This window comes from Apteryx mantelli, chromosome 26 (assembly GCF_036417845.1).
Source record: "Apteryx mantelli isolate bAptMan1 chromosome 26, bAptMan1.hap1, whole genome shotgun sequence".
Taxonomy (NCBI): Eukaryota; Metazoa; Chordata; class Aves; order Apterygiformes; family Apterygidae; genus Apteryx; species Apteryx mantelli.
The window spans coordinates 4,051,448-4,079,411 of record NC_090003.1 but is presented as its reverse complement, the minus strand read 5'-3'; the positions used below and the strand labels follow the sequence as shown (position 1 = coordinate 4,079,411).

General features: G+C 44.6%; 1 protein-coding gene across 1 annotated transcript; it reads right to left on the bottom strand.

Moving 5' to 3' along the window:
• Positions 1 to 191: 191 nt before the first annotated feature.
• Positions 192 to 27,964, bottom strand: LOC136994237 (arf-GAP with coiled-coil, ANK repeat and PH domain-containing protein 3-like). The gene is made up of 15 exons (XM_067311026.1): positions 27,852 to 27,964; positions 24,069 to 24,120; positions 23,516 to 23,616; positions 22,979 to 23,090; positions 22,146 to 22,354; positions 21,121 to 21,190; positions 20,900 to 20,994; positions 20,110 to 20,324; positions 19,373 to 19,477; positions 14,924 to 15,016; positions 14,540 to 14,760; positions 14,272 to 14,381; positions 13,467 to 13,577; positions 13,292 to 13,353; positions 192 to 1,592 (listed from the first exon to the last, which is right to left on the bottom strand). Exons 1-15 carry the CDS (start codon positions 27,902 to 27,904, stop codon positions 1,486 to 1,488), a joined length of 1,716 nt encoding a protein of 571 aa, XP_067167127.1. The 5' UTR covers positions 27,905 to 27,964; the 3' UTR covers positions 192 to 1,485.

Below are 27,964 nucleotides of genomic sequence, written 5' to 3'. Positions count from 1 at the left end.
ATCAGATAAAATGGAACAACTATCGAGAGGGTGAGAATCCTGTGTCTCTTTGGACAAAAATTCATTTGGCTTCCTCCCTTCAAGCCATAAGCCTGTGCCAGATAAATATCATATTTTAAACCCTCTCATAATGAAATGCTCCACCAGCTCGCAAAGATCTAGGATCAAAAGAATGAGGAAATGCATGTGAATTTAAAAAAAAAAAAATCCTGTCTTTATTCTCAGTTCATAGACATTGTTTGTATGTGAGATTTTTTTCACTCCCACCTTTTCCAAAAACAATACATTTCTTCAGCTGTATGATATATTACATTTCAGCCTGTCATAGTTTATATACATCATTCTGACAATGCACTTTATTATGTCATGGTGCCTATACCTGTATAGTCCACACATAACCTTTTATTATTTTTGATAACTATGACATATTATAATAATAATAATGACAAAAATAATACTGAAAGCCATGCCTTATAGAAGAATACAGCTCTCCTAACACCGAGATGCACAATTAGCAGGAGACAGATTGCTCCTGAGAGAAATAGCTAGATGCTGTTTTCAGGATTGCTTGTAAAGTCTCCATGAAATCATTATTGTATCTCCCAGTCCATGTTAAAGCACTCAGTGGTAGAGGTATCTTAAGAGGGAATTACACAGCAAAATGAGGTGACTTGCCTCATTTTTTCAACTCAAAGGTTTCACAGTGGATTGGTCAAGACTGGGCCCCCTATGGCTCAGCAGTAGTCTGGTGCTATGTCCTGAGAGGCCTTCTTCTATTCGGAACACAGGGAGCTGTGTGTGGTGTGCCTCATTCCATAGGGGATTGCATTCTGTGACCACTGTGGGAAATGGGTAGTACCTTAGATCACAGCAGGTGGCTGGTGCTGTCTATTAATGAGCCAGATGAAGCTGAACAGTCTTGATCCACTTACACTGTCATAAAACAGCATAACTAAAAGTCTGCAACAGTCATTTTCCCCCAGTTTTGGAGCACTTCAGACTTGGTCACTTCTTGACATCCTCAATGGTCAGGACCACTGGTACTTCATTTCAGGGACTGATAGTGTTGCAGTATTATAAAGGCTAATGTTTGCAAACTCCCAGAAAGGGAGGGTTCTTCCAGAAATGGCAAGGTAGAGACAGCATCAAGAGCTAAAAAATCAGCTTGACTCCCATTTTAGACTTCATTCAGGATCAGCAGGGAAAGGGAATCAGGTCTAGAGCCTGAGTGCAAGCCTACTCTGGAATTACTTTCAGACCCCTGGAGCATCTCTCATCATCTTGGTCACGGCATAAAAGCAGGCACCATGGAAAACACAGGTTTCCAGCAGAAGCATGTCTGAATAGAGAACATCTTCCTTCAGCAGCTAAGCTCAGCTTGCCTGTTACACCCTCTCAGACATCTCCACCTTTCTGTGCTGATAGAGCTCGGGCAGCTCAGACTTGACCCTCCAGAAAAAGGTCTTGGCAGAGGAAGGGAGGGGGCTATCTGCAGGACTGGCTGAAATGCAGACTCCTCCTATTGAGTTTCTCAGGGTTGTTTGAAGCCATGTGAGAGAACTCTCGGAAGATGTCCAGATAGGTAGCATCTCCTGCAAAAATACACAGGAAGAGGCATTAGTCCCAATATTTTTCCTTTGCCCTGCTTCGTACCTTTCACTTATGGAGATCATGGTAGATCAGGCCAATTGCACTCAAGACTTATGACTCTCTGAAGATCTGGATGCAAGGAAACAGCTCTACATGTGAATCAAAGACAGAGCCCAGGAGCCTTGGTCCTGACCTTTGCACTGCCTCAGAAGGTTCTGGTTTGATTTTACATTCTTTGTTAATATGAACAGGATTATATCTGAACAGGGATATGTAAAAATTTTCTTAAGACTCTTGCTTCACAACCAGATTTGGGATAATTCCTCCCTTTTCATATTATAGGTGTTTTCAGATGTATAGGCCCAAAAGACAGTAGAGAGATGTTTTTTGTAAGACTTGAAGAAAAGAGCTATTCTGGAAGCTGTGTACTCTGAAATGCAAAGCTTTTTCCTTGTAACACTCATGCAACAGCACAGCTTCATACAGTTTGGGCTATATGGGCTTGGAATTAGGCAGCTAGAGATGGTGTTCAGCCAGGAACAAAGATAAGATAAGTTACTAGTTGTCTTTGGCTTCTCTTCTGGCAACCAGACTTTTCAGTGCTTGTTGTGGCAGCTGCAACACCAGTCTACCTGTGCTGTCAAAACAACAACCTGTTGAAGGACACTATCAAATAGTAACAATTCTCCATGAGACCTGACTCAAGGCCCTGTTCAAACCACAAGTGAAGGCAAAGAGTTCAAGCGCCCTAGCAGTGGTTCTATGACAGAGTCTCCCTTGGTGCAGGGAAGTTTTCAGATTTATGCTGCAGTTTCAGAGATAACTAGGCACCCACATCCCATTAATATCTGTGCTTGTACATCTGCTGCACAGTGTTCTAGGTCAATTTCTGCCTTGGACTAGGCTACAGAGCTCATTTTTACCTGTGGTCATACAAGGAGATGAACCAAAGTAGCTACAAGGGAAAACATAAGGGAAAGATCCCAAGTATTCATATACAGCTACCTTTAATCTCTCACACAGAGCTCCTGTGCCCTCTGTTCACCAGAAGTGTCCAGGACAGTCACTGAGCGGGTAGGTCCACAGCTGTTGGGAGCTGCATAGCTCCAAGGCACATCACCCATCAACACTGGTGCAGTGTTGAGGGAAGAGAGAAGCTAACACAAAAACTTGACCTCACAAAGCCAAGTCAACAGCAGGATACAGTTTAACTTCATGTTGCCTCACAAACTGAGCTGGAGAGAATGATCTGAGTGTAGGTTTGTCTGGCTGGCTGAGAAGGGACAAAAGGCTTGCACCTTCCCCCCTCCACTACCAACTGGGAGTGTTCCCTACCCTGTAGGCATCCTCCAAGAAGCATTTTTCCAGCTGTGCCTTTGCTGCAAGATTGCAGGACAGGTCCCTCTGTGAACGTGGGGCCTCCTTCCAGGCACAGATGTCCTTTCCAGCCCACAGGTGAGCACATTTACTTACACTGGGACATGAGGAATTGTCTCTGTTCAGTATTTGGAGAGTGCCTGGCCCAAAAGGTCTTGAGAATAACTGGTAGTCTTCAGCATTACCCACATGCAGGTGGCAAAAGCTTCTAATGTGAGCCCTACTGTCAGGCAGACTTTAATCAGGCTCTGTTGATTTGCAGGCACCACAGTTCTCAGGAAATGTCTCTTTTTGTGCCTTCCACAAAACCAACATGACCTACCTGTTAGCTTCTGATTATAATCATTTGGGCCCCCTCCTTAACTGGGGGGACTCAGCCTGCTTTCACGGCCGCTCACCAGTGCTGTCCAGTGCATAAAGATCATATATATCTTCATGTTACAGTCACTTCCAGCTTGTAGCCTCTTAGACCACTGTCCCCTCCCACCAGTGACAAACTCTCCGTGATTCACAGAGGTCTGTGCATCACACCAGATTTCTAGCATTTCCATCTATTCCCCCACCATCCATGCCTCCCCATCCTCTCTCAGTAAAATGCACTCCTGTATATTCCCTTTCTGGGGAAGAAAAAAATGTCATCCATATAGTGATACAGAAAAAAGTATTTTTTTCTATGAAGAAAATAAAGAATCATCTCTCCAGGGATCATTTGGAATGAGTCTGCTGATAAATTGTCAAGCATTCCTGGCAGCCATAGGTAAGTACTGAACTGACTGAGTTCTTGGAGCCGAAATGGGAAGAACTTTGAGAGAAAGTTGAGTCCTTCTGCAGCAGGGCAGTGTTTTGCAAAGCTGAGTGTTGAGGTATAGGGGTTGATGTGAAAGGCAGAGAAATAGCTTGACAGAGGTAGGAAGAGTGCTGTTTGAACAGGTGCCATGGTTCAGGAATGGGTTTCTGGAAGTGATGGACTGCATTGCAGAGCATCATACCTTAGGCTCACTTGTAAAATACAATCATTCCATGCAGCCACCAGTGTGAAGTTCTAGTGTCTTCTCTCTCTGGCATTAGCATTTATTCTTTATTTGTTTAAGAGAAGAACACTGTCACAGTAAGTACATGCTCTGCTGAGTACCGTTATTTCCACGATTCAGTAGCAGGTGCAAGGAGCCAGTTTCCCAGTTGCAATTTGCTCGCCTTTTCCAGAAATCTCTGCGAGGCTAGAACACAGCCAGACCTGACTGGCCAAGAACTCCTCTCTCCCAGCAAATAGAGCTCTCTTCTGGTGTAGAGACAATGCAGATGCCCCTATCTCTCCTCCTTGCTCCCCATTTAGTTCTAGAACCAGTGGGATGACCATAGAGCTATGGTCAGCTCCAGCTATGATTAGCTGGCACATAGTTTCTGAAGCACCATGGCTGGCTTTAATTTAGAGCAACTTCAAGAGCTGTTCTTATGCCAAGACTCAGGGCAATGCAAACCTTCAGGTGGATAAGAGAATCATAATTCAAATTTTAGGCATATAGTTGAAAGAGGTAGGGTTACCAAGTGCAGTGAGTTACTGTTTATCTACTGAACTGTGGTAGCTGACTATGAGTGTGCTCCAACAGCACACAAATGTGTTGGTATCACTCAAGTTCCTATTCTGTAGTGGGTTGAGTATTCATGTGGTCTGGCACTGTGGGTCTACCGATGAAAGGTCACCTATAGAGAAAAAAATTCTCAAACTCTTTCTTCAGTCCTGCAAATCTAAGCTGGTTGTTGTGTATCCTGTCTTAGTGGGGGCACAGGAGCATGGAAAACTACTTTCAGTAGCATCCCTTCCTACAGTACTCACAAGTGTAGGGCTGGGCTACATCCCCTTGATTTGCACTTTGTGTAGCGTGATTTACACATGTGCCAAGTAATGTAAATGGTTGTGCTTCCCATGCATGTGGCCATGGCATTCATGGGATACAAAAGAGAAAGGAGTCATGGCGTCTCTGCTCATCTTCAGCAGAGCTGGGGCAGACCAAAGAGAGGTGACTTCCAGCCAGAACTCACTCCAACAGTAATCTCAAAAAAAAAAAAACATTCTGTTATCAACTTAACACTGGAGCTGTCATGCCAAAACAGAGCAAAGACTCTGATTCTGTGATTCAGAGTTTTGCTCTGTCTCTGATGGGAACCAATGATGAATGCTTTCAAAGAGAGAGAGGAGTTCCCACAATGAATTTAACTCAACAGTCTTCTACACCATGCAAGACAGTTTTTCAGAAGCCTTGCAAATGAACCATGACATGGTAATTTCCATCTGCAAGGATGCATATCCTGTAACTAAAAATGACGTAACTGCAGCATTGGAAAGGATTGCAAAGCTGTGACTACTTGGCACAAGACAAAGCAGTGCTATTATGAGATAGCTGAGTTTGCCTCAGGCCAGCTAGATCCCAGAAACAGTCCAAATAGATTAGCACAATGCTTTGCCAGTGATAAGCCTTACTATAATAAGCCTTGCTTTTATGCCCAAACAGACCACTAAACATGGCTTTCTCTATCAAGCACAATATACACCGGGTAAAATGCCCCCAAACTAGCAGTGAAATGATAGAGAGCATGTACTCTTGGAAGAAAAATGCACGACTGTGATCCTCTGAGGCAGTGGTACAGTAACCAGACCATGTTGATAAAACCACAAATATATCCTTGCTCAATGAGATCACTAATCCTCTTGCAAACTGATAAATTAACTGTTCTGGTAACACCCTGCAGCAGTCAACTCCAGTTATGAGAACCCTATTACTGTGGCAAAGTATTGGCCCCAGATTTCTGAAGATATTTAAGCATTTATTGCCCAGTAATTAAAAAAAGAAAGAGAGCCTTTTGTGGACCTGGGTTTTCATAAGCACCACAGCATTTCAGTCTTCAGTGCATTTACCCTTGTGAGGTTGGGTGGGGCTAAAGTCTCCATTTTAGTCAGGAAAAAGAAATGCAGTGAAACAAAGGGGTGACACAGGGAGTCAGTAACAGGGCCAGGAGTGGGCACTACACCTTGTGCTTTTAATCTTACTGTAAGATCATGGAGTGCTCCTTCCACAGATGCATTAAATGACTGCAATGCTCCTTCTGATTTCAAAGTATCCTTCCTATTTAATTCCTTCATTAAATTCACAAGCCTACTCTGATTCATTTATTCCTATCTGTGGGGGTCTGTTTGTCCCTCCAATGGAAAACACAGTTTATTCTGCCACTTTGCTTTTCTGCATGTTTTCCATGCTAAGTGTGATAGAAATCACAATGCCAGGTAGTCTTTCTTCTCTTCTTTTTATTTTCTGCCACATGCATATGGGATGAGAGGAACCAATGAGGGAAAGATTGCACTGTGAAATGGGAATTGTTGGTCCATCTGCAAAAGAGGGATATTTTCATCTAGTGCAAGGACTCCTTTTACTAGACCAGTCATCTGCAGAGTTGTGAACATACCAAGCATTAACTGATTCAGGTACTCTAAAGAGACACATATGTATATAGGGGGAGGGTGATTTGAGCCTGTCCCCTTCATTCCAGCCTTCTTCCCAAGCACATTGAAATCATGTTATCACAGGACAGTGTCATAGAAACCCAACTAAAAATGCAGAATATTCATGTGCCATTCCAGTCTATTCACTGATGTAAATTAAAACCATGGGCTGCAGAGGAAAAGGAAAACAGGTTAAAAGGGGACAGTGTTCTAGATCCAGTTAATACAGGCAACAGGGGAAGAAGTCCTATGTAAATAAAACAAGCCAAAGTAGAAGGAGAGAAGGAGTTTATCTAGATTTTTATTAACAGTGTTTCAAGAGACAATAGAAGAGAAAGGGAGAAAAAAGGCAGACACCACAGCAACAGTTTTAAAATTGTACAAAGATAACATACAGAATATCTGGTTCCATAGTCACAGTCAGTACAGGCTGTGTAGGGAGAGGGAGAATTAAAAAATGTGTACCAAAGTTGTACCGAAAGCAGGCAAGTGAAGGAGGTTAATACGTTACAGCATATTTACAGCAGGTGTCAGCCCCTGGTACAGCAACCCCAGCCATTCAGTGTGTAATGGAGCCATATTAATCAATCACATCTAGCAGCTTTGACTTCACTAAATAACTTCTTTCTTTCTGTGCTGTTTAAATAGGAAGGTATGGGAACCTTGGCTAGGAGAGCTTTATTTTTCAGTTCAAAGGCTTTCACTCCAGGCTGCCATCTTATGTCACCCTGTGGTTAGAAAGGCTTACTCTCTCCCTGTGATTCAATGGCCACAGGTCACACAGAGGGCTCCCAGGATGGGGAATCCACTCTAGCATTCATGTGCCATTGGAGGGACATAATGGATGGGAGTCAACTGAAAGGGGTCTACAGAGATGGGGGTCAATGCATCTGGAGGTAACTGCCTGGCCGCTTCCAATAAGTGACCAGGTGGAGCACAAGGAGCTACAAACTAAACATGCTCCTGCATTTGTCTGACTGCAAGCAAGGTGCTAAAAGCTGAGATGTGTTTGTGGAGGGGATGCTTCTAGCTCAGCTACCACCTCTCAGCCATCTCGGCTCCTGCACTAGAAACACACATGGTCCTCTTAGTGCCCTGGAAACTGTCCACGATGACTGCTACCCCTACCCTGTCCCTCATTCACTTCACATAAATATTCAGCTGCCCTATCTTCCCAATAACGCAATGCTGGGTACAAAGCTTGGAAGGGAGGAACCCCAGCCCAGCTTCCCTATAGGGATGAGGAACCAGCAGGCAGATTGTGATATGAATCACATTCCTATGGAAACAGCACTCTATATTTTGGTATCTCTTTAAAAAAATCTTGCTCTTTCAAACTCCCACTCTCCCTTCTCCTCTTCAATCCCTTCCTCCCCCTCCCCCCCCATCACAGCAGCACACACACACACGCACACTCGCACAAAAGTTTGTCTTCAGCTGACCAGTTGTTTAGTATCACATTTAATCCATTCATTCAATTTTGTCTTTGGTTGAAAGCAATAATGCTCGGGCAGTGATGAGAGAGAAGTGGGCTCAGAGGTAATCTAGCTGTAGTCCAGAACAACACAGGAATTTAGCAGTAGACAACAGATGTGTTGTGGCCACTGGACAGCCTGCTAATCAGTGCATTTCTTTAGGAGATCCTGTTTTTCTCTCGCATAAATAATGGTCATTTTTACTGATCTGAGATGTTGTTGATCTATTTTATGCTCATCAGAGTCTCAGCTTGTCAAATCTTGTTTTTTAGACTCATCCATTCTTCCAATTTCACGTTTCTCCTCTAGACTGCTCAAATTTCACATTGCAGTGACAATCCCAGAGACCACAATATTAAAATAACCTGAGACTGCTCTGGATGACACGTGGAAGAGGGAACACAAAGGTATCATCTCAACTTGCCAGCCACCTGAACTCGTCCCATATGAAATCAGAGACATGTGCCAGACCCTAAAACTTCCAAACCTAGACTAGCTGGTCCAGGAACTTAGTTACAGGGTTTGAGCTGACTCAAAATCTGAGACAGGTACATAAATATTGACCTAGATCTCAGAAACTCAGAAGACAAAAGAATCTGCAAGTCTGAGGCAATGGTTTGGGTGCATCTATGCTTTGATAATGCCTGGCATGTTGCTTTCTAGACAAAGGTAAATCTCATATAGGTAACATATGCACTCTTTCAAAAGAAAGAAAGAAAAAAAGTTTTGACATTGGATATTTCAAATAGGATTGTACAACACAAATACAACTGTACTTCAAAAAGGAAAAAAGCCAGTGTTCATATCTAGTCTTCCCTGTAGCCTAGCTGGCCACTTCACTGAAAACAAACTTTATGTACAACTTCCCCATTCCCCCCACTCCAAACCTGTAAGCACGCGCACACACCCACACCAATCCAAAAATACAAATCAACACAGAAAACATTGAGAAGAGCCTCCTTAGCATATTTTTTCCTGGAGAACTTTTTTGTTTTAGAACCTGCAGGATGTACTAAAGTGTTCTATTATATTTCAAACTAGATGCATTATTGTCTTATGATCTGCATCGTGAAAATAGAAGAGAAAAATGGAGGGATGGGGGAAGGAAAGTTGTGGGGGGGGGACCAACAGATTTTGAAAAAAAATTCCCTAACAATGTCACCAAAAAAATATCCTGACATTAAATACAGCCAAACTGCATTGAATAAAAATTGCACTGGTCCTCTGGGCATATCAATAATAAATTAAATACTTAACAATTTCACTGATTAAAAAAGTCAGCACAAAATCCATAAAAGAACATAAACACCCCCCCAATACTGTAAGTAGGAAAAGTGCACAAAGTTGTTTTATACATTGAATCTAAATAAAGTACCAATACATATTAAATAGATAAATTGTCTTGCAAGACACTGCTTTTTGCATTAGTATTTACATATGCTTTAAATGCATGTACTTCAGCAGTGAAGGAGTCTGAGCTTCAATGCACCAAACTATACATGATTTTTATATTGTTCTCAGGAGTCACTAATGCTGACTGTAAAATAAAATGGCCCAAAGTGGAAGCCTTGCCTCCAGTTCTCATTGGCTTACAGAAAGGATCAGTCACATTTCTAACTTCTCATAAGAAACTGGAAAACCAATTGGGGTGTTTTAAGTTGCTATGCATGAGCAAAAAAGTTGTTAGACAACCACCACACCAGAGTTCATTAACAAAGAATAGGAGCATGATGGTGGTGAAACATTTATTTCACTTTCAAGATCTCTGAAGTATCCTAAAAGATGCCAGTTCTGATTCAGTGTGGTCTTTTGCTAGGGAAGGGCACAACTTGAGGGGAACCACATCAGTACTGACAAATGTCTAAATTGATGCAGATCAGTATAAAATGGGATAGGATTATCAAAGAGAATTCACTACGGAAGGGTGTCTCAGTTCCTAACCCAGGGAACACAGCCAATTCTTGGTTGCATATTGGTTCCTGTCCTGTACTGAGCACGCTAAATGCTAATCTGGATGCTTCAGGGTGATTCCCACTGTTTAACCATAATCACACAGCAGTCCTGCTGAAGGTAGGCACATGGTTTAAGGGCTTTGCTGTACTGCCAGCATGCTCACATCTCATTTCACTGAGAGATAGCATCCAACACTCTGAGCTCTGCAGAGCAATGCCTCTGCATAGGGTATTCCACACAGCTGATTTGCAAGACTAGGGATTTGCTCCTGACCCCACTCAGGCTGATAGCAGCATTGCCACTGACTGCAGTGAGAGCAGGCTTGACTGACAAGGGAGGGATGTCAAACAAGGCAGTGACGCACAAGTGAAAGGGACCACTCTGCTCAGTGGAGGAACCCATTTAAACTTAGCACAACTTCAACCAGAAAGTCCAGCGCAAAGGACTGAAAGACCAGGCTCAATGAGAATGTATGGCAGTCACTTTCTGTGATCTGGTGGAGGAAACACTGAGTGGGCAGTGATACTGACTATAACCTCACACTGGTATCAGGAAGAAAGATTTAATTCAGGGCATAGTAAAAGCAAATTGAAGGAGATCATGTAGCAGCAGTGCAGGCCACATCTCCTATGCATGCCTTCCTACATTTAGAAACACTTATATGGATGCATGCCTGGAGTCAGCCCCCTCCATTCAGTGATACGACGCCAGAGTCACATGTGGGAGCCACAATCAGAACATGGTCCCAACTCACAAAGAAACTATCATCTGAACTATGCATTTACACATCTTAGAATTCCTCTGGAACTGAATTGTAGCAATGGTGGTATTTACACCACACTTTAATCCTGCATGCAGTTCTGCATCACTCCTGATGGTGCCATTGCTGAACACATTATGAATACAGACTAAATGATCTGCCCTCTGCCAAATGTTAAGGTCACACCCTACAGCTTTTACTCAGAGAAAAGTTCAGAGGGAGTACTGCCTGGTTAAAGACTGCCAGAGAGTTTCAGGGCCAAGCACCAAACAGTTAAAAAGGGAGAACACAAGTCTGCATGGTGCACTTCCCTTCCAACCCATTAGTGTCCCAAATTATCATGGTTATCAGCAGGGTTATGCCAGTATCCAGCAGCATGCTGGGTACAGAGCAATGATACCATGTCTGTCCCCTAGGGCCTCAGAAAGTGGAGTGGTGGAGAAGATGCAGTGAAAGGCATTGCCGAAGGTGAAAAGGCTGATGGGGCTGAGCTCCTTAATTTTGATTTTCTAAGATTGGTGGAAGGAGATTGTTTATTATTTTGGGAAGAAAGAAAGGCCCTGAGGCCAGATTCTGTACTGCCATTGATCTGGAGCAATTTCAGCACAGTCACGAGGACTGTTCCAGATTCATGACAACTGGAACTGAGATCAGAACTCAGCTCCAAAGGGAAAAAGCATGAGAAAGCCAAAAGGCCAAGACAGAATTCAAGAACCAGATGGCACAGACAAAAAATTGTGGTCTGTCTGCAGCAAAATCTGGGGCAGCACTTCCCTGAGGAAGCAGGGACTCTCCCTTGAACTGAGAGGACACACTAACAGAGTCCAAGTGGAGTTTCTCTACTGTTCCATTTTTAGACATGTGGGTGGACTCTGAGTACTGTTGGTTCAGCATCTGAGGGCAGAATTACATCAATAGAAATAAACCACAGAGCAGTCTAATCCACCAAGGGCTGAAGCATGATAGCAACCAGTATAAAAAAAGTAAAGGAGCCAAACATGTATTGGATGAAAAATAAGATGACTGCATCACTACTGATATAACACAAAGGGATTGGGAACTCTACCTTGTAACCTGTGTTCCTTGCAAGATCCTGATCCCTCAAGATCCCAGCATTTCCTGTAAGGCACTGTGGCCCAGCCCCAGAGCCAGCAGCCCAAGCAGGAATAAATACCAGTCACAGACTGCCCTCCATGAGCCATGAAGAACTCTGATGCCAATAGCAGTTGAAGGCATTCAGAAGGGACACTTATGGGAGGACATCTCAGCTTGGCATCCAAATTCCCAGCCTGAGTGTAATCTGCCATGGTATGCATGCTCTGTAAGTCCTCCTAAGAGAGGACTACATGGTTGCAGCATCTCTGCACAGCTACTGTGACATGATCCCCAAAACACAGACTATAAAGATAGCAACAAAGTGCTCTGAGTAGAAACATGTTCCCCTACTCCAGCAAAGAATAATACAAGAAGGAAACAAAAAGATTCTGCTGGTCATTGGAATTGGGAAACTCCAGATTCCCTGGGCCAGCTGCCGAGATGCTCTATTCATATGTTTCAGCATGCAGGGTTACACATGGAGGGGATATACATGCAAGTAGAAGTCTCCACAGAGATGCTAAGTCAGAAATCTGAAGTGACCAGGAAACAAACTGAACCAAACTCAAATTGCATCTTTCAGGCAGCCATTTAGGCAGTGGGAATTGGACTTGGCTTTTATTCCCTGACACAAGGCCCATCGCCAGCGACAAGCTTCTCCCAGCCTCAAAAAGTTAGCATTGCTGCTTCGATAGCAATGTGCTGATCACATCTCAGCCCAGGAAGCATGTGAGCTATGGCTTTTGACCAGCTAGCCACCAAGGGCCCAAAAAAAAGGAAGCGTGGCTGGTATAGTCCTGAGAGCATGTAAGGTGGGTAGCCATCGCTCTCAATCCTACCCCTTCTGTTATGCCTTCTAGAGCAAAGGCCCCACAAAACAGCCTGTTCCTGGCTTAGAGGTCATGGTTTAGTTTTCTAAACTGGCCCCAGCACCTGCTGGATGTTGCAACAGCCCCAGGCTGCTGGTCACACTGCCAGGAGGGCTCCTTGTCAGAATCCTTTCCAAGCAAACTGTTCAGACAAGAATTCAGTGCATAGTAACTACACTGCAGCAGAAACATGACAGGTTTGTCTGATCATATTGTTGGTGGATTTCTCCTGGTGATAGAGAGTTTCCTTTTCTTCTCTTTCTTTTGTTTTTTTTGTTTGTTATTTTGTTTTTTTAATGCTTAACGCTAGTCTTACGTACTTATCACACATGCAAGCCCACATGCCATGGTCTGTGGTTATGCCCTAAGACTCTCCTACATGAAATCAACTATCCAGTAGTCAAGCATGGTAACTTTACGCTAACAGAAAAGATCCTTTCTTCTTCCTGTGTGGATCTCAACCTATATGCACAGGCATTAAAAACAGACCAATCTGCAAGAAACACCAATATACCAAGGGTGGGGCTTACAAGGCTTCCAGAAATCCAGCCCAACTTCAAGACGGCAAAGGGGAGGTGGGGGAGTTGTCACTAACACTCATCTATATTAAGGCTGATGAACTCCTGTATACACTTCCTGTACTGGAGCTCAGTAGGGCTGTTGCTGGGGTATTGACCTGGTTGTCCAAAGGGGCCCTCTGCTTCTCGCATTTCCTCATTCATTCGAGCCAGACGCAGCCTAGAGTGGAACAGAGGAAGGAGAAGGGAAAGAGGTTTGGTTATTCCTTCCTGTTGGCTATTTTCAGGCATTGTTCCTGCATTCAGGCACCGGGAAGTCACAGCTGCACTTACAAGGTAACTATATCTGCATTGGCTGCCTGGACTGCAATACTGAGTGGGTCCTGCCCATCTCCATCCACTGCATGCTGATTTGCCCCTCGCTTCAGGAACAAGCAGACCTGACTGAAGAAGGGAAAGAAAAGACCATCAGAGCAGAAATCCAGGCTCTACAACCCTCATACTGGTGTTGGCAGAAAGCACTATTCTTCTCTAGGCAAGCACAGCTCTCCTTGCCTGGGAAGGATCTCCTCTGAAGTGCTTTTTGGGATGAAAACCTTCTAGAGCTGCCAAATCTATTCATGGAGGTGTACAAGGAGTTGGCCCGTGTGAAAAGCAGGTCAAACTCACAGGTCCCTCCACTAGCTCTGATGTCAAAGGTTCTTATCCAGAGTGGCTGCCCTGGCACCTACTCCCCAGGCTGGTCCTTTGCATGGGAGAAAGTTCACAGGGGAGAGAATTTGGGCCTTTGCAGAAGCTCAGGACAGGGGATCACCTGTGTAGCTCCATAATCCTCAGAGAGCTTGCAGATGGGTTTTGCTTCTCTTTTCTCTTATACTGGTCTAAAACAGGAATGATTGCACTGGAGTGGAGAAAGGAATTTGCCTACAGGGTCCCATTTACCCCCACCTTTCATCATGGGGGCAATTACCCTTTGCACATCAACAAGCTGTTGATGTGAGCTATAAAAAGGCATGCTTTGCAAATAACCAATTCACCAAAACCCAGCTCCCTCGGCCCCTCTTGACTCTCCATGTTAACCCTGCATCTCCATCCCATGGTGACAGAGCATGTCAAAGTAGCGCGTGAAGGAACTTACCCAGTATGTCCCAGGTATGTAGCATGGTGCAAGGGAGCCCGGCCCCGGATATCTCTTTGGTTAACATCTGCTCCATTCTGCAGTAGGAATTCACAGGCTATCAAAGAACCCTGAGAAGGTAAAGGAGAATTTCTAAGTGAATTCAGCCTGCAGTACTGAGAGGGGACATAAGCATGTACCATGCCCATTGTTAGTGCACTCTGAACTGGGCTCAAACCCTCACACTCCCAAATACAGTCTCCCAGCCACAGCCACCAGCACAACCTACCCCCATCACAGCTTGAATCAGAGGAGTTTTGTTTTCATCTTCATCATTCACCCAGTTGACCTCAGCACCGTGTGCCAGCGCTTCTGCCATGAGAGGCAGGTTTCGAGCTTGTGCTGCCTTGTAGATCAACAAGCCAGGATGAAGCTCCCTCAGGTCCTCCAGATCTGATGCTTCCTGTTCGATCTCCGCCTCACCACTTGACTCTTCTGACACCTCGCATTCTGAGAGTGAGAAAGGGATGGGGAGACATGACCCAAAAGCTTGGCTTTTCCAATTTCCTGTGATCCCCATTGTTCTTGGCACCAGATGGGCCTGGCCATCTGTCCTGCCTTCACCCTAGCTGCCTCCCCACATTTCCATCAGCAGCCTGTGTGTGACACCCACCTTCCTCTGTCACACTGTCCACCACTGAGCCAAACACCAGGATATCAGTGCTGCCATCTGTGCTGCCTCCAAGCCCACTGTCACTGCTCAAACCTGCAGGGCCAACAGAAGACAAACAAAGATCATTTTAATATGCAGGCAACCCAGCATCAGGCACAGGTGAGACCACAGAGGAGAAGGGCTGTGCAGAATGTCTCACACACATTGCACTGGGCACTACTGACAGGGCAGAGGGGCACTGCTACCCCATTTAGCCCCACTCGACAGAACTTCAAGGAAAAACTGCAAAGCCTTATAGTGTCCATGGCCTTGCTCTTTCCTTCACACAGGGATGCGCCATCATTGCCATGGCACTATGGACTGCTGAGAACAGCACTTGCCGCAATCGATGAGGGACGCTGTGAAGTAGACTGGAGCAGAGCAGCAGCAGAGACAGCTTTGCAGCAGGTTATCATAAGCAAATAAAGACACCCCTCTGCTTTTACCAATAATAATCCCAGGTGCCCCTCTGTTTGAGCTCTCCCAGAGCTTTTCAGTTGTCACTGGGTCATGTGCTAACACAACGCCCTTGTGGCAGATTATTGCCCATGGCTGGGCCAAGTAATATCAGTAGTAATTATCTCATGTCAAACTCCTCAGGCATTGTCCATTGGCTGATTCACCTCCGCAGACGTCCACTCCCTTTCCCCAGTGTCCTTCCCATCTTCCATGCTAGGGTGGCGAATGTTACAAAGCTGCTGATTACATACCAGAAATGGAGTCAAAGAGATGAGGCAACTTGACCAAGGATACACAGTGTGTCAGTGGCAGAGCAACTTTGTACCTTTTCCACTTGCACCCAGAAGCAACAATCAAAAAGCAGAGGAGAAGAGACGACAGAAAAGAAAGAAGTACGTGTGGAACTTGCCCCTGTCAGAACAGGGATTGCACATCACCTTCATCCTAATGGATGCCCTGCCCCCTTGGGAACTCTGGCTGGGCTCAGCTTCCTGCTGCACTTAACTTGCCAATGACTGTCAGGGTTGGGAAGTGTCCTTCTCTTTCCCTTCCCAGAACTCAAGAGTTGAAGCCCCAATGATTTACACCAAGGTAGGCTCAAATCACTGTGTTTAGAAAGAAAAATAAGCCAGGTTGTACCTGGCAACATGTTTCTGAAAATATGAGTTGAGTAGCCTTGGCAAAGAGTAGCAGGAGGGAAGCCTGCAAGAACTAAAGATGTCAGCCTGGAAAACCATAGCAGAACAGGACACCTTATCCTTAAAGGCTGCCTATAGACATCTTCAGAGCACCTACAGCTTGAGCCTAGACAAAGAACAGTCTCTCAGAATTGCTGGTCACAGTCTCTCTGAATCACTGGTCCTCAAATCATGGCTCACAACTAATCCTTCAACACTGTTCAAAAGCCACAGGAGATAAAGTTATAACAGAAATCAATGCTGACATGGCCCTTTGCACTGTGATTGCTCTGTGTTGTTGCAGTTGGGCCAGACTGACAACCTCTGCTAACTGGGTTTCAGCCAGCCCTCCACAGGGGCTCACATTTAAAAGCATGAAGTTTACTAATCCACCCCAAAACAGATTCACATTAAATGTGAGAATGCTGGACAAAAATGCCCAGGGCCCCTCTTTCTCCAGCAGAGTGATATCATCTATGGAAAATATGAACCCACACTAATTGCTGCAACATCTGAAGACTCCTAAAAGTGGAATGCAGATCCACAAAAGAATGTGAATTGAACATTAGACCCTTCTCAACTTCAGTGATGAGAAAGTCAGTCTCAAAGTCATCACACTGCATCTCACTTTGAGGCTGCACACTCCAACAGCTTTCTACCAGTGCAGTCAGGACAAGGACACATCTCAGTGATGTTCAGCTGCTAGCTTGAATATCTTTTATGTGATTTGCATCATTCAGAAGAAAACTGGCTCACAGCCTAGCCACAAAGCAGGTCACTATGTTACTGCCTTCCAGTAAAATTATTTCAGAGACATGCCATTTTCAGTAAAAACTGATGGCAAAAAAACAAATATGAATGAAGAGAAAAATAATCTCATTTAATTCATATGGTAAATCATTTAGCACTAAATATTTTGGGCCAGATTCTAATCTGGTACATCAGTGTAGATCCAACCTTGTAAAATCAGATCCTTGTCAGATCCACACTTATACACCCATACGCAAGAACAGACCTAATCTGAACGTGTAACATCTAACACCTTGTCAGTAGTCTTGTATGTTGTCAGTACTACATTAATAGAAAATAATCAGTATTACATTCATGGAAAATTTCCATTACATCCATTAAATTTGTTCCAACTAGATCTGTAGTTCTCTAGATCATTTTTCAGAGCAACTGGTATGTTTTTCATACAATGATGAACAATTTCCTTAGTATACAACATGAAGCAGTGTCTTCTGACCTCCTACTTATTTAAAAGAAAGAACAAGTATTTGGAGCAGCATGTTAATTACTACCAATCCACTATTATCCCCTCACTGTGCACTCACACTCAGGAGGCATGAGATGTCCCAAGCACCTCACAAAGGGAGCCCAAATAGTCTTCTGGTATAAAAATAAAACATCCATAAAATTAAAGGTAATAATATCGCTCAGAGCCAGGCATGATACAGACAAGCAGACATCTTCTGCTCTGTCAGTACATTCACTCATGCCACAGACCACACATGTTCCAGTCCTAGTTGCTTGTTGGGCAAAAGTTTCCATTTGCGCTGACCTTTACCAAGCTGCATGGCAGATCTTCATGAGAAACTAGAGACTCAAGACACTGAGTCCCTTGGCTACAGATGGAGTGGAGAAGATTATTTCTGACATAAGAATTTGAGGGATTTTGCTTCTCTTCTGCTGTTCTGTTATTCAGACTCATTCACTGAAGAATTTTGGAGACTGTCCAATGCTTATGACAGGTAGTGAATATTCAAAAGATAAGGTGTTTGGATTGGGCTTGGGAACTTCATGATTGGGTGAATGCAGCTCCCAGGAACGGTCAAAAGTGGCATATACCGTGTATATCTTTTTTGGATTCGCTGTCAGAACAATCACTGATGCTTTTTGTAGAAAGCAAACACTCTGTATCATGAGACTCTGCTGTCCACTACGTCAGCGTAAATAAAGAGTGACTCCAGCAAGATACATGTCTGTACTCTAGGTTTGCATAAAAAGCAAGAAGGGAGAATGTGGCTCGTAGCACATGAATGTTAATATGAGAAAAAATTCTAGTTCTGTTGCCACTGAATCAAAAATTCCTGTTTTCTTCTGCAGGAAGAAGGCTGTTGCTGAGCAGCTCTGAAGCCCTGCATCACCCAAGTATTTACTCCTGCAACCAAGTTGACTAATGCTGAATTCCTTGAAACAAGAATACCCTTTAAGGCACTGATTCAGACAAGCACTAAAGCACATGCTTCACTGATTTCAAGAGGAGGTAACATGAAAAAGGAAAGCCTGTGATTTTCTGCTGGGCTGACTCAGAACCTTAAATACTTCTTGTAAGCTCATACAATCACAAGCAATTGAGTTAACAAGTTTTAAGAATTTGCTGTCCCTCAGCTGAAGCGCAGTAATGGACCATGCTCCTATTCTGTAACAAATGTGGAGCATTTGAAGTAAATGCCTCATACTTCCTGTTTGCGATGGTCTACCTGCACATACAGAATTGGATTCTGCATCTCATCTGAGGAACAGTTGTTTCTTTAAGATGCAATAACTCGATTGCTGGAAACCCTATAAGGTTTTTTGTCTTTCAAAAGCCTGCCAGCCTGCCTTTCCCCCAAGGGACTGGTCGTGTATGAGTTCCAATCCTTTGGCTGAAAAGATATATATACAACTGCCTCTGAAGTTTTACTTGAAACAAGTAAAATTTGGGTGTCTCTTTTGCTGCTAGCTGCCAGAGCGTCACCTTACCTCCGTCCAGGAGGAACGGCGTACCGCTCCCACCGGGACCAATGCCACTGCCACTCCATAGGCCAGCTGCTAGCGGATGCTGCATAGAGATGTGGCTGGCACCTAGAGGAAGGTGGACGGAATATGAGGGGAGTTCATCGTCACAAACAAAAATGTCCATAGTAGGACTTGCTAAAAAAGGAAAAAGGAAAAAAAAAACTAAACCAAAACCAGAAAAAGCTGCTAGAATGCATAGGCTGGAACTAAAAGATGAGGGGAAAAAATCCCATCCACCAGAATGCAAAACACAAGGGACTGACTGTATAGGAAATTAAGTTAAATGCACTAAAGAGCAATGGGTTGGAGTTTGTGCAAATAACTCCTCATCACTCTCCTGAAATATTCACCCAGCATGTGTGATTTGGTTAGTTGGCTACCTCTCCAGCGAGGCTGATACCTTGCCTTCAGGTCTGGTGCAATGCACATGCCCTAGAAGAGGTGGGAGGCAAAGCATGCTGGAAGCAGAGCTGCTTGCTTTCTTTGTACTTACTGCGTGGGCCAGAGCCAGCACCAGTGTCAAAGTAGGAGAAGAGAGAGTCCAACTCATCAGGGCAGAAGAGAGAATCTCGCCGGAACTTCCGCTCCAGGGTGGCTGCTATTTTGTGCAGAGAGATTTTGAAATACACAATTAAAAACAAGCAAAAGAAAAAATGAGACAGACAGTCCTGCAGCTGCATTTACACAGGCTGAGCTTGCATGTCCCACCTATACCAGATGTGTTCAGTGCCATAACCATCCTCAGACAAACTATCAAGCAGTAACAAAGAACTGGCCATAGGCTATGGTGCACTGCAGGCGAACAGTCAACCCAGAGCATTTTAGGCAGCCAGAACCCTTCATGAGCATGGCATCCAGTACAGACTGAGCAAGTTAAAAAACTTTTTTCTTTGTTTGTTTTTGTTTTTTGAAACTTATTGAAAAGCAGGAAGCTGCAAAACAAAGGAAGCAACCTAGATGATTAGAAGCTGTTGGGTCACCTAATGTAATGATCTCCTTTAACCACAAGAGCCTCCTTAAGAAGATGGAAAATGTTAGGAAAGGGCTCTAAAGACCTGTGTCAGGAAGGTTTGTACAATAGCATTTTTGTTTATATCTCTGTCAGGCTGCAGGCCCTGAAGAGAGACGGGGCTACAAATGTTATTTGGGCAGTTATGCAGACATCTGCAAAGAGTGGTGGGCAGGCAAATACAGCTCTGTATGGGGAGTGGGACAAAGGAGGTTCCCCACCTGATGATAACGTGGCTGGTGATGCATTGCCTGCTTCATGGCGGTACTTTCTTCGAGTTGTGGGTGCTTTTGTGGTGCTGTTGTGCCTCTGGCACTTCTTCACACACCAGCGCCGAGGTTTCCTCTCATTCTCTGTCAGAGCCTCCCCATTTGGCAGCTTCTTCAGGAATTTCTTCTCCACATACTTCACCTTGATCCAGGTTTCCTTGTCCTGCCTAAGGGGAGAAGAGCATAAAGCTGTGCATAGGGTCACATGGCTCATTAAAGCAAACAGCCACAAGGAAATAAGGTTGCTCTGGGCAATTTTATCAACACAGCTCTGAGTTCTAAAAGCCAGCGAGGACTATATGAAGGAGGAAGAGCTTATTAGGCCTCAAAATATTTCCCACTTTAAAGCAGAACTAGGAGGTGAAGCAAGTAGCTCAGAGTGGAACAGGATGTTCAACCCTAGGCCATACCATGTACTTCAGCTAAACCTATTTGCAAGGTCTCAGAGCAGGCATAAACCCAGCAAGCCCTGGCTTCCAAGCACATTTCATCACACTGCTGGCTGGTAACAGCACACTTCTTTGTGAGAGTCAACTCAGGCCAGCTGCAGAAGAAGTGGGCTGAAGTATATGTATCATCCATGCCCAAGCCATTTAGGCCACAAGAATGGCCACTGAAGTGCCAGCCACACTTGCAGCCTGGCCTTCCAGAGAACTCAGGGTAGAGGGTTTGCTGGGGGGTGGGGGGGGGATGGATACCTTTCCACAGGACTGTGAGGATCAGTGCACATGCTCAGACTCACCTGGAGCTCCCTGCTGTAGGTTTCTTAAGTCCCAGCTCTTCACACTGTGCCTCGTATATCTGATTCATAGTGCTGTTCCCCAGCTCGCACATCAGCTGCAATGAAACAGGGAAAGAATGAAACTGTCAGATGAGGAGTTACCTTCCAATTTACTCCTGCAACCAAGTAAGACTCCCTCCATGTCCACCCTCTAACTCCTGCCATTAAAAGGCAACACTCACTTTCAGTAATTCTGGCTCCCAGGAGTCCAGTGTGAGAGATCGGACTTTTGAACAGTGAACACCCAGACTCCTATTCATCCAAAAGAGGGAAAAAAATGAAATGGTTACAGGCCTTAGAACAAAACTGCTCATGCATCATAAGATGAAAAAGATCGATACAGTTCTTATGCATATATCTCTCTATATATACCTATAGCAAAGAGGCCTATGTTCATATAAAACAATTCCCCCTCCCATAAGATATTCTTCTGTACTATCTGTTGCTGAATCATCCCATTTTTATTCTCCTTGTTTTTTAAACCCCTAGTAAGTCTTCCTGGTTATTAAACACAGGATGCAGAAGAGTTTCCCTACTTGAGGTGCATATTACCACTGTATGTCTATGATGGCTTACTAGCGTGCACTGTTGGTGAGAGTAGGCTTCTGCAATTCAGTTTACTGATAGAGGTGATGCTCATGGGTACACTCATATGACATTTCACACACAGAAAGAAGGCACAAGGATTATTTCTGTCATGTGTAGAAAGTGAAGAACCAGAGATGGTGGGGGGTAATTTTCTCAGTGTTATAATGAAAATCTAGGACAGTGGGAAACAACAGCCAGCATTCCTGTTTCAATGACTCAACTTTTTGTAAGTGCTAAAAGCGCATCAGGGAGAAAAATACTTGCTCTGTCTTTCAAAGCTTAATTTTGTAAAATGCTTTGTAAATGAGAAGTGCTAAGTATTATCACTACAGCCAAAGGATTCCTATTCAGGCTGTTTATGTTGCACTTTGGGCTAGACTCTGCACTTTGCTATGTGGGCTGCCAAAACCAACTACTGCACCTGTGTGGAAAAGAGAGTGAGTGTTTTACATATGCACATGTGGATGTACCTGCACATACAAGTATTGCAGCAAGCTGTTACTTCTGAATCTATCTGTACAAATATAATAGTCAGCTGTAATTCAGGCTCCACCTCTGTTCCAGGAGCTTACATTCCACATCTCTAGCTGGCAGCACAGAGCACACACGCATGCAGTACCTGTGGATACCAGAGCACTCAATGCACAGCAGAATGCCCAGGTTGATACTGGCCCAGCGGGGATCTGGCTGACCACAGTCACAGCACTGATCATTCCCAGGGATGCTCTGAACTCTCTGCAAGATGGTCTCCCCTTTCACATTGCGCTCCCGAGAGTCAGTAGCAGAATCAATGCTGCTAGTGGATGGAGAAGCAGTCCGATCCAGCCTCTGCAGGGAGAAAAGGATTCTAGGATCTGCATAGTATTGTGGAAGGAATCAGAACTTTGCATAGTACAGACATTGGTAGGAAGCATTAGTTGAAGAGGAATGAACTAGTGCTAGTCCAAGAAGGGAAGTGTAAAGCCTCATTAATCTCTGAGTAACAATGGGAACAGGGACAATAAATCACTTTAATGTGCTACTGAAGTCTGCCACGAAATGGTGCTTCACCCTTTCCCTGCTCTACGAGGGCAGGCAGCCCACAGAGCATCACCTAGCATACAGCCTCAGATGCCTACTGCCATGGCGCCTTGCACTTGTCCCAGCCAAGGAGCAAGCAGGGGAACATAATTTCCAAGGGAACAGCAATTCAGAGAGGCATGGCAAGAATGTGAAGATGTCAGGACTACACTGATTTAAAGCCTTGCCTTTTCCCCCTGACCAGCTTTGTAAGTATGGCTTAGGTTCGTGACCAGTTGTTGCCTTTGAGCTACCACTGCCATCAACTCCCTACTCTGAGGGCAGAAGAGTATTTCCAAATGGTCCAGTCACCCATATTGGACGTGTCAGCCCAAAAGCCCACTACCAGTGCTCTGAGACACAATTAGGGATCTTCCTTGGCCCTTCACTTACTTCAATATAATAGCTGTCAGGACTCTCCCGGTAAGCAGAAGCGATGCTAGCTTGAACAGCCTGAATCCAGGCCTGACGCAGCTTCTCTGAGTCAGCCTGTAGCATGCAACTCCTGCAAGAGAAAGAAGTGAGTTGGAAAGAGCAAATGGGCAGGACAAAACTGTCCCATTTTATCCTCAGCATAGCCTTTCCAAGGGGGCAATGCTTCGATTTAAGAGGCAAAAAGGGCAAAAAACAATCTTATAAGACTTGCACTATGGGGTGCTTCCTCTTCAAAAACTCCACGCAGGCTTGCTAGCTATTTTGAAAAGTTGACCACTGCTACCTTCACTGCCTATGCATATATTAGGTTTGGGTGGCCTAAATTCTGGCTTGGCTGATGTCTGCTGAACTTCACAGGGACTTGGAGTTCAGGCAACGGTATCTCCCAGTCAACACTGAGGAGTCCAGGGCAACATCTGCTTGAATCTAATCTCTTGCAATTCCATGCGCAGTCCAGCTACTGTGAGGATGGCCTGGGAAAACTACCAAACTTACTTGGTAGGTGAGACGACCTCAAAGCAAAACCTCCTCTCTATATCTTCACATGGCTTGACAGTACAGAGCCGCAGGTCTTCCACCACTACTGTGAGGACATCCTGAAGGGGAGAGAAGAGGCAGCTTTGTCCAACTCCCTGAATCTGTGTCATAATCTGGCTTCCCAGAAAACTCCTCCCCAAACCCTGCTGTTTAGCAAATACTGGGTCCAGGAAAAACAGAGACAGCCTGCCATGGGATAACCCTAGGGTGATTGGAAGGAGCTGTATCAAATCAAAGCATGGAACAACAAGCAGATGAAGTGGCGGGTTTACTGGGGACTTCACCAACTTCTTCTGCTAAGCAGCAATGCTTAGATCCCTGCAAACACGATCCACCACCACTCAGTTCTCAGTACAGCCCAGCTTCAGAGTGTAATAATGCCTGAATGGGCTTGCTGTCCCTCTGATCCAATCCCTTCTTCCCCCCAACATGGTGCAGAAGTCCTCAGCAGAGGAGGACATCAGATGAGTTGGCTAAGCTGCCAGTGCCATGGGGGGCCCACCTCACTGACCTTTAACTTCTTCTGGTACACCAGCTGGCTGTTCTGTATGGAGAACCACCTCCTGAGGAAAGAGAGGGAGAGAGAGAGATCATAGCATATGAACAGCAACAGAGCTATAGGGGGAGAGGCAGCACCTGTTCCCCTGCAGAATGGGATATTTCTGCATTTACAAAGAGTATCATTTATTCCAGGAAGCAAGAAAAATACTAACGTGGTAAGAAAAGTTCACTCTTCTCCAGTGCTCTCCTTCAGAGAATAAACACAGAATTTACAGCCTTAAGGAATGACTTCTTTTAGCACCGAGATGTTATGGTGACAAGTATCCTAGATATGTCAATGTATATGAAGACAGAAGGAAGGAAGAAAGGAAAGAAGAGGAATAGGGCTGTCCCATAATGCTGCCTTGGATTTCCAGGGCAGAAGTCTGCGCATGTGTGTTGGTCCTGGTGCAGGTAGTAAAACCAGTACCTGTGGGACACTGGATAGACCTGCACAGGAGGCACATCCCACACTTACTAGAAAGGCTGGTTTACTTGCACATGCCATGCCTGATGCAGTGTGCCTCCAAGCACGCTGCCCCAGGGAAACCCAGAAATTCCTCACCATCATGAAGAGCTTTCCAGGAGGGAAAAAGAAAAACCCATCTCAGAAAACCCTGCTAGCTGGCAGCCCTACAAAGAACTTTGGAGGAAATAAGGTCAATGGTTACACACTTTGCTGCTTATCAAGGCTATGTTACTCACCAGGCTGAACTCTCTGTACCCATTATTGTCTAATGGAGGCCAAACTGAACGTTAAGCTCCTGTTGTCTATGTGTCTATGGCTAGTGTAGGGACAGATTTATGTGAAGGGACTCTACCTTCTTGGGAGGGCAACCAGATCACCAGATGCTGGCCTTCCACTAAAATACAACTGACAGCAGGTCCACATAATGCTGATAGCAGAGAAAATTCCCTGGTGTCTTAATCTTCAGTGCTAAATCCAAACCCTCGAGTTGTTTCCTCACTTCAGGATCCAGCCTAGGATTTAGCAACCTTTATCTTCTTGGAGGGCAATGAAAGCTGTGAGCACTGCTAGACTTCAGGAAGAATGTACTGAAAAACTTGAGCATAAAGAGTCAAAGAGGCTTGGAGCAGGCTGTTATTTACAGCATGTATCACATGCTCGGTTTGCAAAAGAACTGGGCTCCCTGGGAAAATGAGATGAGACAAGATTCTCTATCATCTTTGCTGAGAAATTAAACAGAGAAATAAAAGTCAACAACAATAAAGGACTCTCTGTGGAGAAGGGGAACCCAGCTAACTGTAGGCCATCCCACCTACGTGGGAGCCCCTTTCGATCAACTTGTGAACTCATCTAGTTCTGCACCTCTTTGAGCTGCTATGACAGTAGTCTATGCTCAAGGAGCTCTGTTGTCACATAAAGCTGAGCAGGTTTGTCTCTCAAGCTTTTGTTTCTGCTCCCAGTTCTTGCAGCCCTGTTCTCCTGTTCTGCCAGGCTAGAGCAGGCATCACTGCCTGGTGCTTGCTCTTAGCCTGAGCTCCTGAACTACGGGTTGTGCTGTTCTCTCCACTTGCCCCTTCCCCCTCACAGTGAGGGGGAGTCGTTAACAGTGAATAGCTAAGCAACACCAGGAAGGCAACATGAGTAGGTTACAGGAGCTATGAATGGCTGAGATGTGGGTAGATATTGCTGAGAGTGGGTGGGACTGCAGGGACAGAGATGGCTGTGAGAAGGATACAGACTATGGATAACTGGAATGTAGGAGGATACAGGGAAGATAGCTGGGATGTGGGGGACAGGGAAAACTTGGAGCCTTTGACACATTAGCATTACTTCAGATGTCAGGGAAACCAGAAGGCCTCAGAGGGTCATGTTCGCTCCAGGATAAGTGTCCTTTGGAGCAGCCCTTGAATTCACAGCCAGGATGAGAAGGCAGTTACTTGGAACTGTTCATCTGTTACAAGAGTCAAGCTTTTGAGGAACAGGTCTCAACATTATCCTGACATACTTTGGAATGACCTTTTGCTCTGCAGAGACATGTGGTGCCCAGTGGAAGCAGCCATATGAGAGACCAAGGACTGAGGCAATACTTTGCTTAGAAAACACCAAGTAGGGTATCCTAAAAGGCTGACAAATTCAGCCAAGATACCTTCTGGTGCAACAGCTTGTGAGCACTGAAATCAAACACCTGATGCGCTGGGCAGTAGCTGGTGTTGTGGCTTCTGGTCCCTCGAAGTGCAGAGATAGTACTTAAATGTCAAGGGACCAGAGAGTCTGTGGGATGGAAATGTTATTCTTAGTATCAGGCAACGTTTGGGGAGAAGAAAGGACTTACCTAACCAATTCATAGATCTCTAGCAATTTCAAGTCTCTTGTCTGTCCAAATATGGGCAGTTCCTGTGCATACCATGGACTGTTCAGTGAATCATTTAATGCTTGCTTATTCCAAAGTCCAATGCTAGTACATCTCCACCTTGCTGTAAGTATACTCTGAAAGTATCCGACAGCCAAATACAGAATTTCCTAACACTGTATCATTTCCCTGTTACATGAGAGGAGGAAATGTGGGTCAAAGAGGCACTGATTTCATGCATTAGAAATTGACTGCAAGGGCTTGAATCCTTCTTTTAATTGCACAAGCATAAATGAAATCCATTGACTATTTCAAGGAAAACTAAACACACAAACGTCAAGCAAGGCAAGAACGTGAAACCTTCTTTGCTTGCACTTTCCCAAGGTCTGAGAGCTGTGGAGCCTCATGACTAGTGCAGGAGGCATATACGAGTCTGGCATTCCCAGTGACGCATCAGCTGAAATATTTATAAGTGACTAAGAGCAGGGTCAGCGCACAGAAGAGCCATCTTGGCTCCCTACAGCACAGCTGATATTTCCACACTCACATCTCTCTCCCTTCAACAATAGTTCAGTCTGATTCTAGCAGCTCTTGAAAACAGTGCCTGTCCTCCTATGTTAGATGTTTCTCTTAATGGTTATGAATTTACATCTTCCCTAGGGCAAGGCTCCAGCTACTTTGTGTCCTATTTTCCCTGCATGGAACCTGGTCATTGTTCCATTATGGAAGGCACTCCGAGACATGTTTTCAAGCATTTACTAAGATGTAGCGAATCATGGGCTGACTCATTTCATAACGCAGCCTGGGAGGAATATACCAGTTTGCAAAAAGAAGCAGGTTCATTTTAGTGCAGGAAAATAATAATCACTTATGTAAAATACAAAGCAACCAGCTCTTTTACTGAATAATGTCTCAAACATATCAATATCAGAACACTGCACAGTGAGTGGCTTCACAAGTTCAGCACACAGGAGTTAAGGGGCACTGCACTGCTAGGCAATTTACATGATCTTTTACAGGCAGATGCTTATTTCTCTTCTGCTCTGAACTGACTTGACACCACATAGCCAGGTTAGTGTGTTGATAAAGCTAAGTTAATCTATCCGGATCTACGATTTTTCTCAGGAGGACTTATTTGCTCAGATGCAGTGTTACACTAACATGACTTCTGGTTCTGAGCTTACTTTTGTCTGGAATGTTCAGAACATGAACAGAGCAAACTCATGTCTACATGCAAAACCCCCTAAAAAAAAAATCCATACACAGAAACTATCAAAACAACCTCACTTAACTATTTAGCTTGGAATCCTTCCAGTGACAATGACAGTTGCTGAGATCTTACCAAAGGTGAAAGGCATTCCTGTGCAGACATCCCAATAATAGCTATGTTTAGAGCCTTGGCCCAGTTATCAAATAGGATATGAGTTATTACTCACCGATTCCATGTTTTGAAAGCATTGCTAGCTCTCTTGAAGAGGTAGCCTTCCATCACCACTCCATTGGGGGCATCAACATTAAACTCCACTTTCGAGTCATCATAGGAGAAGTC

Bases quoted from the DNA above. Each gene is read 5' to 3' on its own strand.
- LOC136994237 (XM_067311026.1), bottom strand. From the start codon at position 27,904: ATGGAAGGCTACCTCTTCAAGAGAGCTAGCAATGCTTTCAAAACATGG. The intron at 24,121-27,851 runs GTGAGTAATAAC...CTCTTTCCTCAG, and splicing joins GCTTTCAAAACATGGAATCG to GAGGTGGTTCTCCATACAGA. The intron at 19,478-20,109 runs GTGGGGAACCTC...TGCACAAAATAG, and splicing joins ACCAGCCACGTTATCATCAG to CAGCCACCCTGGAGCGGAAG.